The 14222-nt window shown below is 35.3% G+C and overlaps 1 protein-coding gene and 1 long non-coding RNA gene across 4 annotated transcripts; one reads left to right on the top strand and one right to left on the bottom strand.

Moving 5' to 3' along the window:
* Window positions 1-5165: 5165 nt before the first annotated feature.
* Window positions 5166-13581, top strand: LOC107926285 (protein MICRORCHIDIA 7). Of its 3 annotated transcripts, none has more exons than XM_041117368.1 (20): window positions 5166-5918; window positions 6114-6188; window positions 6326-6360; window positions 6435-6513; window positions 6762-6854; window positions 6952-7036; window positions 7711-7786; window positions 8328-8456; window positions 8686-8784; window positions 8893-8994; window positions 9398-9742; window positions 10015-10066; window positions 10135-10246; window positions 10331-10404; window positions 10475-10815; window positions 10921-11015; window positions 11111-11198; window positions 11829-11951; window positions 12381-12478; window positions 13194-13581. In XM_041117368.1, the coding sequence occupies exons 1-19, from the start codon at window positions 5360-5362 to the stop codon at window positions 12456-12458; spliced, it is 2640 nt and encodes an 879-aa protein (XP_040973302.1). In that variant the 5' UTR covers window positions 5166-5359; the 3' UTR covers window positions 12459-12478; window positions 13194-13581. The 3 variants fall into 3 exon arrangements, with proteins under 3 accessions (XP_040973302.1, XP_040973301.1, XP_016712592.2); XM_016857103.2 differs by lacking the exon at window positions 13194-13581 and having other exon boundaries at window positions 5169-5918; window positions 9398-9559; window positions 9647-9742; window positions 12381-12728; XM_041117367.1 differs by lacking the exon at window positions 13194-13581 and having other exon boundaries at window positions 5167-5918; window positions 12381-12728.
* LOC121232035 (uncharacterized) lies at window positions 13510-14118 on the bottom strand. Its single transcript, XR_005930252.1, has 2 exons — window positions 13719-14118; window positions 13510-13544 (listed from the first exon to the last, which is right to left on the bottom strand). It is a non-coding gene; the product is annotated as an uncharacterized lncRNA (long non-coding RNA).
* Window positions 14119-14222: the final 104 nt, after the last annotated feature.

Raw genomic sequence — 14222 nt, 5'->3', positions numbered from 1 at the left:
AATTAAATTTTTGTAAAAATAATAAATATATTTAATAAATAAAAAAATTTAAAAATATATTGTAATTAAATAAAAATAATATTTAAAGTTTAAATGTTTATTATGGTCTTAAATGAAAAAAGAATATAAGGAATCTGGAAAAACAATCTCTTTAGATGAAATCTTGAAAAATCACCTATTTAGGTGGAACTTGAAAAGGGAAATTGAGTAACTAAAAAGTCTAAAATCCCTTATTGAATAACCGGTTTTAAGAAAAAAAAATATTTTTATTTTACATAACTATTAGTATTTTTTTAATTTTAAAATATTACACAGATTAAACTTATAGAAAAATTGTAACAATAGAAATAATTGAATTTAAAATTTAAAATTTAAAAAGTAAAATACTATAATTTTAAAAATAAACAAAAGAAAGTAAATTTTATAGGTTAAACTCCAAATTTTTATTTTATAACACAAATAAATAATGAAGGTGTGAAAACTACCCAATGTTTTAAAAGAAGATATTAGGCTAAATTAGCCATATATGCTATTTTTTTAATTAGGTTTATAAATCGGTTTTTTTTAATTTAGGGAAATATGCCATTTTTGGAGAGAGAAACGGAAACACTTTTCTTTTCTCTTTCTCAATGTTAAGGTTTTTAATATTTGTAAGTTTAGGGTTTTGAGGTTTAAAGTTTTTTTTAAAAAAGCTTAGGTTTTTAATTAAAATTTGAGAATTTCAAATGTAGTTTTGAGGAGTCGGGGATGTGATATCATATATTGCAGCGAGATAGGACAATCACCTTAGAAACTTATTTTGGGGAAATTTGGTTTTGGGGTGATTGTGTTTGATAAGATCAAAGGTTGAAGTCTAAATGGAGGTCCCAATTGGCAGTCGTGATATGGTCATGGGTTCGAGTATAACCGGGGTCCAGTTGACGATCGTTATGCAGTTACAAGTTCAAGCTTTTTGGATACCTTGCAAATGGTGCCTTACATATACCATGCATAAGATTAATGTCATAATCATAGGGAAAAAATAAGAGATTTCTGGTGTAAGCAATGTAATTTTTTTCTATTTTCACGCAACCAGTATTTTTGACTTTTCATTTTTGTCCGAAGGCTGACACCGAAGTGGATACAAAAGGACTCTCAAGGGGAGAGCAGATGTTTCAATGGAAGTAGATGTCAAAATCGGGTCAACGTAGTAGCGATTATAGTTATTAATGGGTTGTTTAATAACGACAACTACTGTTAGCCCAAAAGGAGTATCACTTTTACTCCACCGAAACAATCGCTCATCGCTTGAGAGTCTCCCTGTGTCCACAACGGTGTTGGCCTTTGGATAAGAAGGAAAGTTAAAGGTATCGACTACTTGGAAATAAAGAAAAAAATTACGCTGATTATAGTGGAAAGGCCCACAAATTTTCCCTATAATTATGCACTTAAACTTCTGTATGTTATTTATAAGGCAACATTTTCGCGTATTTGAAAAGTTTGAGCTCATGGCTGCGTAACAACCATCAACTAGCTCCTGTGTTATACCTCGATCCATAACTGTATAACAGCTGTTGATTGAGACCTCCATGTATTCTTCCACTCATAAACATACAAAGCAAGATCACCTCGGAATCCGACTTCCTCAAGATAGGCTTTGGTGGTAATGGTTCCATCTTGGCATGATATATGAAATGTGTGCAGCTCGAAGCAATATCGCATCACTGATGACTTAATAATACTTCGAACATCAACAAAAAAATTTTAACGACAAAAAATTTTAACATTGAGAAGTATTTTAGAGATGATGGATGAAGAGGCTATGGGAGAAGATGTTTGAGTGACAATGAAACATGGAGTGGAAGACCCATTTTATAGGCATGAGGAAGGGATAGATTGCAAAGTTGAAATTTCCAGTCGTCGAAAACACGCTGTATGACTAGTGTCTTCTAGGAATATATTCAAAACGTGTTTAAAAATGGTTGGAAAATTAGATGGGCACGTACTTTTGAAGAAAAGAAGCTGGGCGTGCTTTCTCTAACCTTTTTTTTACTGAAAGTTAAAAAAAGCTGCCCTAGAAAATAATTCTGTATAATTGATTCACATTTTGAGGTGCCAAATACTATTAGAAGCACTATTTTGATGAAATAATATAACTTTAGGAACATGTTTTCAAATAATACTTTTCATTTTATCATCATTTTTTGACAAATATGTGTATTCATAAACGAATTTCGAAGCACGTATTCCCTCTCTCGTTGGCTTATTTTTCTATTAAAGGGACGTAATTTTTATAACTTAGACATGCATCAAATTAATATAAAAAATCGAATTATTGAGTTGCTGGAGTCATTTGTACTTTTTTCGACAACCATCTACTTATTTTTTGGGTACTGTTAATCCAATTCGTAACCAATATTGAAATAAGTCAAAGAGTGAAATTTGTTATCTACTATGACGGTCAAATATCTAATACAAAGATCGGAGTGGTATTTGTAAAAGCACAGTCCATGGAATTGGCGTTCGATCGTACCATTCAATTGCGTGAGCTACAAACTAGAATCAGGAAGAAAGCTAGAAGCTTGACCCGAGGAAGAATTTTGAAGTTGCAATATAGATATCTTTCTTCCATTTACCCGTATAGGTATGGCCTATATGATGTGAATGACGAGCTCCAACTCAAGACGGTCATATCATCGCATGTCCCAAGAGGAAATGTTGTAATGGAGTTCTACATCAAGTTTGCCGAGCCTGATGGATCTGGCCTATCTTCAACCATTGTTGCGGTGACTGTTGCAACTCGAGCAGAAACAGAAAGTCCTATTACACGGTTGTGTGATGGGTTCATTGGCTTGTTACAAAGCTTGTAATAAAATGTCCCTGAAACATCTATAGGTAGACATTTGTCAGTTTTTGGCACGAATCTAAATTTCGGTGGCTAGTACCAGTCAAGGTTTGAGCATAACCCTAATATCGATATTTGGGGTCGACATTCAATCAATGTGTTCGATCTCAACTTTAGTGCAGGTTCAATGTCATGAGCACCAAACCAATGCAAATTTTGGCGGGCACATAGGTTACAGAATAACCGATGACTTAGTCCTTTAGATGGGGACCAACGAGGGTACATCGAACCCCTTGCTTGAAGGGGAAAATGAAGGTGCATATGAGGAAGAGGATGCAGGTGAGTAAGAAGATGCAGCCGAGGAAAAAGATGTAGGTGAGGAACAAGGGGTTAATGAAATGAATAAGAATAAGTGGAGTGAACTAACCGGGATATTGCGTAGACATAGGCGACACTTCTTCGGGTGGAGTTGATTCGTGAGATCGTGTTTAGCCCTACACTGTTGCTGGAGCAATCATCATTGCCTCTTTTAACGAAATTGCTTTCTCCTTGCCTCGACTGATAAAAAATATGGCTTGTTGGCGGTTCTGAACCACGACAAGTACTTCAAACAGGTCGTCATGTCTATGGAGAAAAAAAGTTCACAGATGGGTAAGAATTTCATCCTACGATCCTAAGCCTCAATGTAGTCATTGTGAATCTTTTGCAAATCCTTGTCGTTTTTCCCTTGCATGTCCACATTGTGCAGCTCCTTCAAGTTCGTGGTGTCGATGAAATTTGTTGTCGATATCGGAACCGTCGCATCACCTGGTCTGATTCATGCATTTCCATCGTCACCTACACTATCAACGACACCTTCGCATCCCATATCCCCCGATTTCCTAACACTTTCGACGGGATGCAAGATATGATATTGGTGTCAGCGTATGACATCCATTCAAATTGAAATACACAATTTTAAATTTCGTTATGTACGAAATTTTATTTTACAAATTATTGCGTAATTAATATAGGTTCGAAAGAATAAGTAAATAACCTCGACTTTCGAGCGTTGATCTAAATGCAGCCTAATAACTTTCAGCTCCTTAGGTAGTCCCACGTAACTCAGCCCATGGTTCCACTTGTAAAAGCGATATGTTAGTTCAAACATATAATAAATAAAACATTTACTGTACAAACTATTTATTAATAAATGATTTTTACCTTATCACCAAGAGAAACATGTATGGGTCGTTCATTAGGGGTCATAGAAATGGTAGCCGCCACCAAGCCCACAACTGCAGCAGGAACAGGCAAGCACCGATTGACATCTTATCCTATTTCGTGGCCCGAAACAACTCCCAATATAATGTGTCCAATACGACCGATAACCAATTTAGTTGTCTGCATTTTTTGAAATCTATTAGGTATAGTAGCCACCTTATGTGTACTAAATTTTGAGATTTATCGGACATTAAAATGCCCTTGATTAACTGAAGGATAAATGCTCGGGCATATTGTTCTTTAACGACCTTGGTTGCATGCGGATGAAGCTTATCAAAAATTTTCGCCAGCCAATTAATCAATATTCGACAACCATCAAACTTATTCGTCACCTTCCCCAATAATGTTGCGCAAAGATCCTCCTTACCAGGAAAGATCGCTCCCGTAACGACCGACCCATCTACTGGCAGACCAAGTTGTAACTCCATGTTCTCCAATGTGATTGTACACTTGTTGCATGGAATATGAAAAATGTGTCTCGGGTCTCCATCTTTCTACCAACGTGCTGATGAGTCTAGGATCAAGTTTGCAGCCCCGAGCATACAAAATGTATGCAAGAATCCCGCCTCTTGCAAGTAATCTCGAATTTCAGTGATTGGAGACTTTGCCAAATCATGTATAAACGCCTTCAAAACACGATTATCCGCCTATGTATAACGAAAATAAATTATTTTAATAAAAAAATAATTTAAATTTAACTTAGTCGAAAATAACGAAAATTAAATTTTTGTCTTATCATTACTACTTGAGCGGTAAAAATGTGATTATTGTCGAAACGAATTAGAGATGTTTCCATACGTGTAAACTTAATCCAAACGAATAAAATATAGAATAATTAAGAAAAAACTAATATTTTTAAGCGAGAATATAAAAAAATTAGAACAAGAACTTAAGAAAATTGAGATTTGAAAGACTGTAGTCTTATTTTAAATTTTTTTACCTTTACATGACCAATCACGTTTTTCGTTTCTCTCTCCAGAAAGAGTCTATTTCCTTAAAATTTAAGGAGGACATAATTGGCTAGCCTAGATATTAAATACATAATAAATGGGTGTAATAGGTGCGAATTTCGGGGGAAAAAAGTGGGAAAATAAAGCATTTTGTTTATATATTTTTTGTGGAAAGGAAAAGAAACAACATAAATGGCTGTTTAAATCGAAGTTTTCTCTTCATAATTCTTTTATAAAAATCGAAGTTCATTCATTTCCTAAAACAAGAAGAAAAAATAAGTAATATTCTCCAATTGTTTTTTTTACCGTTTCTAAATCATGCATGCAAAATTGTCTTGATAAAAATTCTCTAAAATTTGAATTTCTTATTCTGTTCTCTTTTTATAATTTTTTTTTAAACTGCAGTTGCTTTAGATTTTCCAGCCAATCCATGGACGTTCGCGTGAAGAAAGAGATCATTGAAACGATAAGTGCACGAAAACGGAAGCTAAACGACGTAGCACGTAAACACCTTGAATCGGTCATCGAACTCAGCAGCAGTAGCAGTGATTCGGACTCGAGTGACGACTCAGACGGTCCGGACGAGAACATCAATGCAAACACCGCCATTGCAGCTGTGGACCGACCTGAAGGCAGGATTAGGAAGAAGAGGAAGGTGAATGACGTCGATTTTCAACTTCCGGTGGGGTTTTTGTCTACTCTACAGCCAGATGATCCGGTTCCAGCTCAGTTGGACTCTATTACGGCGGTTGCGGAGGTTCAGGTGGTGCTGAGACAGCCGGAGCAGGCGGCAAGTAGGATTTCGAGTGTGCTTTGCAAGCAGTTTTGGAAGGCTGGAGAATATGACGGAGTCTCATCTACTGTTTGTGATTTACCTTCAGGTATTATTAGTTTATAACATCCTCTTAGTAGTAATATACTTATATATTTTGAAGTCGACTAATGGATTGTAGGGGATAACAATGTTTCACTTAATCATGCAAAGCCTGCATTATTAATTGTTTGAGCTCTGTTTTCCTTTATTTATTTATTTATTTTTTGCGATGCTTCTCCCCTGTTTTTCTTTCGACTTGTAGGTGGCATGGATCATGTAAGGGTTCATCCAAAATTTCTACATTCAAATGCAACGAGTCATAAATGGGCTCTTGGAGGTAGAGTTCTCTAACCGATGTCTGTCTGTATGTATGTATGTATGTATGTCAGTTATTCCGGTTAGATGAGAAGAGCCATTTCTTTTGTTAAAGTGTTCTTATTGGTAGGGGTATGTTAATTAATTTTACTTTTGCAGCTTTTGCGGAGCTTCTTGACAACTCTTTGGATGAGGTACCTGATGCTTCTACTCTTTCAATTATGTAGTGTTTGCTCTTTTTTTTTTTGTCTTCATTTTCTGATTTTAGGTCTGCAATGGAGCAACATATGTTAATATGGACATGCTTAAATGTAAGAAAGATGGGAATCAAATGTTGCTAATTGAAGGTACTGTGTTTTCACTTCTCACGTTTACTTACTGATGCTTATTATGTTGGCTTCAAAGTCCTCATGTGACCTATTGATTCTTTCTGCATTTTAATGAGTAAACTATGAGGTGGAGGGTAAAGAACAGTAGGACTAGCTAGGCAAGTAATGACAGTCCTGCATTTTTTGTTTGCTTGTTTCTGTATGGTCTTCAAAGAATCAAGATGTATAACATGATACATTTCAGAAATTAATTCTTGTCATTGCAGATAATGGTGGCGGGATGGATCCTGGTAAAATGCGTCAGTGCATGTCTCTCGGATACTCGGCAAAAAGCAAACTAGCAAACGCCATTGGACAATGTATTTAGTGATTTCTACAGTCTAGAGAAAAAAAGATACTTTGTAGTTGCTATTTGGCTTCCGCAGGGCATTTTACACTTGCATTTGTTTTCTACAGATGGTAATGGATTCAAGACTAGTACCATGAGACTGGGCGCAGATGTTATTGTATTTTCCCGGTGTCATGGAAAAGATGGAAAACAGTTGTCTTTCTTTATTTCTTCTTGCTATAAGAATCATTATTATTGCGAAGATTCAATTGTTTCTTTTTAGTTTGCAAATGTTAAAACTGGGTTTACCAATTTAACCCAGTTTTTACGGATTCACTAAAGTCCTGTTCTACTATACATACCGCACCTAGTATGCCTTTGATTCTCTGTTGAACCATCTCGATTGACTGATCAGGTTTGATTTTCTTTTCTTAACACTGATATGCTCTATATTTATTTTATACTGTGAATAGATATTAATATTATCTACAAAGTGTCATCTTCAAATTTTGAACATTTTACTTGGTCAGACTAGGTTTTGGTAGTAATATTCACCTTTAAAAACTCCCTATCCCTTTGGTACTAACACATTGTTGTAGCAGTGCCAGTAATTAGGGTTGTATCTTTAGCTTGTGGGCAATGTAAAACTTTCCCAAGTTTGGTGCTTTGTTTAACAAGTCCATTTATAGTAGGTTGCTATTTGCTAACTATTAGAAACGCTGATGTTAGAGAAAAATTGTTCAAATCTTTACTTGTGTTTGCTCAGTATATGCATATTTTCTACCTTTACCCTGTTTTTTCCTTTTTCTTTTTGATATGCTAGATCTACCTTTTCTTTCTGTTTTTGTCACTGTAACTGGTAATTAAATTCTTTGGTTTGTTTTTAGTCCCACACAGAGCATTGGACTGCTATCCTACACATTTTTGACTAGCACAGGAAAGGAAGACATTGTGGTACCCATGGTAATGCCAACTAAAACTTAGTATAGTATTTTGATGAATATAGATCTAGTCACCACCATTGCTTTCATAATGGGGTCTGCAAACACAAGCATAATCACTATTAATTTTATAGCCAAGTATATATTTACTAAGTTCTTTTAGAGACTTCCCTTGTTTTAGAACAAGTTTGCCATGTGTTACAAAATGATTGGCTAAGAGATTTTTTTAACAGCTGGGGCAATTTAGGTAACGGAGTATAGTTTAGGTGCCACTTTGGGTAACAGAGTATAGTTTAGGTTCTTGTGACCAGCAGAACGTTTAGGTACTAACTTGGGTAAAAGTATATAGTTTAGGTACCACTTTGAGTAACAAAGTATAGTTTAAGTACCACTTGTGACAAAAAAAAAAAAAGGTTTAGGTACAACCTTGGGAAAATGGGTATAGTTTAGGTCCATTTTGTGATCTAAGCCATATTTATTTGTTACTTAAATAGTTAGTACGCTACTGCTGAAACTATACTCTGGTTGTGCTATTTAATCATTGTATGAATTGAAATGAACAGCTGGATTATGAATGGCGACAAGAAGAATGGAGCAAGATCATACGATCTACTGATGGTGACTGGTATAGGAATTTGGACACTATAGTGGAGTGGTCTCCCTTTTACAGTGAAGCTGACCTCCTTCGTCAGGTAACACTTATTCTAGTGTTGCTTTTCTGGTTAAAAATCTGCTCCAATGAGAAAAAGAAAAAAAGATCAGAATTTGATGTCAATAGAAGGATGATTGTGGAATAGGTGTTCAGAAAAGTAGTATTTCTTTTGCAAATTTTCAGTTTGTACTTGTCTGTTAAGCTGGGATCTCCATTATGCTTCGCACAGTTGTATTGTATAGTAAAATGTTTCCTTTTCCTGCTTTTAGTTCAGTCTGATGAAAGACCATGGTACACAAATTATTATATATAATCTCTGGGAGGATGACCAAGGACTATTGGAACTTGATTTTCTTGGCGATCCACATGTATGTCTCAAATGTCCTGGATTCTTTCCACTATTTAAAGTCTAAAATGTCAAATAGAATATAATGTATTTGTGATGTTCAAACTTTTTGGTGCCTTATTGTTGGCAGGATATCCAACTCAGAGGTGTTAACCGTGATGAGACAAATATACAAATGGCAAAACAGTTTCCCAACTCTAGGCACTTCCTGACATATAAACATTCGCTGAGGGTAATTATCATTATTTTACTTCTTTTTCAATGCAAGAAATTATGATTTTTACCCTTTAATAAAAGGAAGGAGAACTGAAGGAAAATAAAACGAACAATGACAGAAGTGGGTGACAAAGTCCAAAAGGATTGTCACTTGACTAAGATCAGAAGTTTAGGTATTGTTTTGTTGTGGAAAATTGTTTCCTTCTTCCATGGTCACTTATGGAAAAGATATTCCAATATTAAGCCTACTATAAGTTCTTTCTTGGTTCAAGCATGGAGGAAGATTTCTAAAAAATTGGATGCTTTACTTGCTATGTACATGATTTGATGCATTGCCTGCAGTAGTGTACAAACACATATACTTCAGCTTTTTTCTTTTAATTTGATTTTTAGTTTATTTTTCTTTGTTCACTCTGCAGAGTTACGCGTCAATACTTTATTTGAAACTTCCTCCTAATTTCAGAATCATTTTACGCGGGAAAGATGTTGAGCATCACGACATAGTTAATGATATGATGTTAACTGACAGGGTTACGTATCGACCAATTCCCAGTGCTGAGGGGGCCCCTAAGGATTTGCATGTAATAATCCTAAATAGATTACTTATCTGTTCTATTTACTCCACACTATGCTTGTCTGACACTGGTTTCTTGCATTTTTGTCATCAGCTGTCTGCTATGGTGATCATTGGTTTTGTGAAAGATGCCAAACATCACATTGATGTTCAGGGTTTCAATGTTTATCACAAAAACAGGCTCGTCAAGGTTTTGCTTTATATTTGCTTTGAATACAGTGTGTCACGATGATTGCTTATACATAGCCATTTTTTATAGACAGCAAGGTTTGGTTTATACTTGCTGCCTAACTTTTGTTCTGCATGAAATGTTAGTTCTTCGGGAGCGTTTGCTATTTGTTTCTCTGGCATTTTTAAGCATCTTTTTGCAGTTTACCTAACATACTAGTCAATTTTACCTGCAATAAATGTTATTTTTACAATGTTCTTCTGTCTGATGCCTTCTTTAACCCACTTCCCCAGCCTTTTTGGAGGGTTTGGAATTCTTCCGGGAGTGATGGTCGTGGAGTTATAGGTATTGTTTCAGCATTGGAGTCTACTAGTTATTTTACTGGGTTATGTTCTAATTGACTGCATTCTTAGGTGTTTTGGAGGCTAATTTTGTTGAGCCAGCTCATGATAAGCAGGGTTTTGAGCGTACAACAGTTCTTGCCAGACTCGAAGCACGACTAGTACAAATGCAAAAAACTTACTGGTTTGTTGTTCTATTCTAGTTATTCCAATGGTAACAATGTGGCTTCCAATTGCTGCTTCTGGATTATTGACTGCTCCATTTTAGGTCCATTAATTGTCATAGAATTGGCTATGCTCCACGGCGTAATAAGAAAAATATAAACCAGTCTCTAGCCAAAGGTATGCGTTTTTGTCATCAGTGAATTGTGAGCCACTCCTTGATTGACATCGGTTTTTTTTATCCTTTTAGTTACTTCTCCTGGTCGCGATCCAAAAATATCTACTAGATTGAATAAGAATGGTACTTCTAGCAGCAATCGATTCTCTTCAGACTCAGACAAGTCATATTCACCCTCAAGTTGGAAAAAAAGAGGAAAAGAAAGACTGGGATTTCGTGAAACAGTGGATCGTGGATATGGTAATGGACATTTGTTTAACAAGGGTGATTATAATAAAAAGCTGCTGATAGATGAAGGTAGAAAGGACATGCCAAAATCTGGAAAAGGATCAAGCCCATCTAGAATATCTTTCCATCTGGCAGAAGATGCAAGTATTGATGTGTATGAGGTCTTACCTGAGAGACAAGCTAATGTAAGCAGTCAAAAGTTTGTTTTAGTATAGAAGTTAAAGGTTAGTTCTGTGCCCTCTATGTGTATGTATGCGTGTTTTTAATAACCATTTTTGTTCAATTGGAAGGATTGTGGTCTGAATGATGGCGAGCCTTCGCTTTCTGAGGCCAACTTACATATACTGGAGCAATTGACGCAGGAAAATTGTGAATTGAAGAAAAGGTGCTTTCAGAGACCGTATTTGTTAGGCTTCATCGGATCTGCTATGACCTGTCTTTTCTAGTCTTTTGTATAAACAATCTTATTCTTTTTTGTAGATTAGAGAAATATGAGGGAGCGCATCAAAGCGAACTGCTCAATGATTTGCAGAAGGAAAGAAACCAATGCAAATCACTCGAAATCGAGGTATGATCCCTTCTTTGAGTGGCTTAAAGAAATGCAAGGAATAGTAGGGATAAATATGACAATACATTAATTTTGTGATGGGTTATGTAAGGGTTTAGATTCTAATTAGTCCACAAACTTGAACAAGTTCTAATTAAGTCCTTACAATATTAGTACGTATCAATCAAATTCTTTTGTCAGTCTACTTATAAGCTGGAGTGTTAAATGTTTGCTTGGATCTAATGTAGAGGCCAATTTAAATAATTGGAGCACATTTTAAACACACATGCTCCCTAAAATGAAAGATAGAAGTTGAAGTCTGCCATGTTTGAGGCCCATCTTTTTTTTAATGTCAGATCCAAGCTAGCCATGAGGTGTGTTTCAAATACGGTCCATATGTCTAAATTGTCGGATCTGAGCTGAGATTTAATGCCTAAATTGACAGTTAATGGAAGAACTTGATTGATGTGATATACCATGATATCTCAAAAGTTTTGAAGTTTTGAGACCAGTTTACAGCTTGACATATAAATTGGGAACACCTTGTATTGTTAACCCATTTTATAAATTTCTTGTATAATTTCTCTGTGGCTTAATTATACTGGGATTTACACTTATTTCGGGTTTCTTTCTTTTGTATCGTTTTATTAGCTGACAGCAGCGCGGGAAAAAATCGACAATCTGAGCATTGAACATGGAAGTCTGATTAACATTTTCTCGGAAGAGAGGGATCGAAGAAACAAGGAGGAAGAAAACTTGAGAAAGAAGCTAAAGGTTATAATTCTTTTCAGACTCTTTCATTATTGCATTTTCTCATTCATTCCACACACATTCCTCTCATTCATTGTTCTTTTTAGAATTTAATCGAAAAAGTAGCTAAAAGTTTCATTCTAAGCTAAATTCCATGGTTGTTGGTACCCTGTACCATCTCGGTTCCAAATTAATACAAAGTAATTCAAGTTTCACTTTGATCAAAATTTCAGTAGATCTGGGTCGATGCTGACATGTACCAGCCCGTATCCATTAGTAAAAGTTATCTAAAAAATATGTACTAGTGTCAGTATTGACAATCTTGCTAAAAACACTTTCATATTCGAACTTTTTCTTACATTTACCGAATCTTTATTTTCTGTCACCTGATTTCGTTTTCGTTTCTCCTCTTTGGATCAACCCATCAATGTTTGATAATGGTTGGCATTGTAGGAAGCATCTAATACCATACAAGAATTGCTTGACAAGATTAAGTTGCTGGAGAAGATGAAATCTCCCGTACTTCGATAGCCGATCAACATTATTTTCTGGTAACGACAGACTTCCCCTTACCCGTATTTTTTGGTGGTTTTGGTTTTGGGTTTGGATCAATGGCAATTCATTTTTGTAACATTGGCTTAGGGGACAGCTCAATAGATTCACTTTCACTATCCCTTTACATGTTTTGGTTTTGGTTAGTCTTAGTGACTTATTTGCCATCTAGGTAGGTAGTTGCCATGTTATTCGAGTTAACTGACATGAGTGTTGGGTATGAATATATGTATATTTTGATATTTTAAATTTATGTCCGAATATTTTATCATTAAAAAATTATATGTATATTGTATATTTTTCTTATTAATTGTGTAAGTAGAACATGATAACATCATGAAACATGAATTATATCTCTATGATTATGTGATGCGAAATCCAGGACTCAAATTCAATGGTTAGAATCGAAAATTGAATAAAATGGATGGGTTCTTTTATTATAAAACACATATAATCTGAAGATGAAAATGATCAATATAACAATAAAAAAAAAGTGGTCTAACAATATATCACATAAATAATAATATCTCTATGATTCTATTACTTTTTTTTATTAACATTTTCATTTTAAATAATCTTATTAATTATCGAATTTATAATTAATTGCTTTGTCTCATGCATATCATGTTTAAAGCTAGATTTTTTCAATGTATATATTTTTGCCACTATGATTCAAATTCATGAGTTGCTTCTGGGTTGAAGCTGCTCCTCCAGATGTTTGTGAAATAGTTGCTGCGGACCGACGGTGGCTGGACCCTCCGTGATTTCCGGCGATTGTGGGTCTATTTTGGGATTGAGACTCTACATTTGTTTGGGATTAGGGTCCCCTCCGTTTCCGTTCCTACTCAAGTTGCTTTCTGGTGGGGAGGATTGGTCGTTTTGCCGAGCTGAAGGTCGGGGGCTGGGGTTGTTTTCGTTTTTAGGGTTTCAGGTTAATTTTTGTTGCTGATTTGGGATTTTTTCGTGGTTTGATTTCTTTGTTGTGTTTTGCTGTTTCCTTTTCTTTAGCTCCGATTGGGGCTTCTCTTTTGTTTGGGTTGTATTGTTTTTTCCCCTTTCCAATGTCTATAATAAAGCAAAGCGAATCATTTTCAAAAAAAAATTCATGAGATTTAAAAAAAAAAATACATTTGCAATTGACTTAAATCTCTACAAACTCATACGCCATAAACAGTGCTGCTTAGTGGTTTGAACAGCAAGTCTTTTTTTTTTGTAAAAAAAATTAGAGAAAGAATGTACCTCAACAAGTTATCAATACCTACTTTCACCAGTGTTATTATATTCTTCTTCCCTCTAACTTCCTGTCGAAGGTGTCAAAAGCAAGGAGAGGTTCCCTCAAAATCATGTTAATGGCAAAAACATAAATACATCGCATAAATTATTACACTTCGAGAACAAGAACAACTGTAAAAAAAAAAAAGAACAGAAAAATATTTATACTGATGAACGTGCACGTTTACACATCTAACTTACACGTTACGAACTGGATTATCCCTGTAATTCTAACCTAAAAGTGTCTTTTTATACTTTTACAGTAGATTCATACAACCTTGACATAAACAAATGGCCACCAACAGAACTGTCGAACTCAAGAAGTGAGTTTTGGGGTGGATATGTAATGCTGATAGACCAAGAGGTGGGATTGTAAGGCTAGAATAGGTTGTAGTGGGCCTGTGTCCATTTTTGGGCTTTCCACCTAGAACTGGGACATTTTCATGCATTAAAACATAATTTGATTATTGG

The sequence above is a fragment of the Gossypium hirsutum genome, chromosome A07 (genome assembly GCF_007990345.1).
Source record: "Gossypium hirsutum isolate 1008001.06 chromosome A07, Gossypium_hirsutum_v2.1, whole genome shotgun sequence".
Lineage (NCBI taxonomy): Eukaryota > Viridiplantae > Streptophyta > Magnoliopsida > Malvales > Malvaceae > Gossypium > Gossypium hirsutum.
The sequence above is the reverse complement of the archived record's forward strand: the minus strand, read 5'-3'. Positions and strand labels throughout refer to the sequence as shown.

Excerpts from the sequence above, each read along its gene's own strand:
- LOC107926285 (XM_041117368.1), top strand. The coding sequence starts at position 5,360 with ATGCAAAATTGTCTTGATAAAAATTCTCTAAAATTTGAATTTCTTATT. Across the intron at positions 5,919-6,113 it reads TGTTTGTGATTTACCTTCAG|GTGGCATGGATCATGTAAGG; the intron begins GTATTATTAGTT and ends TTCGACTTGTAG. Across the intron at positions 10,405-10,474 it reads AAACCAGTCTCTAGCCAAAG|TTACTTCTCCTGGTCGCGAT; the intron begins GTATGCGTTTTT and ends TTATCCTTTTAG.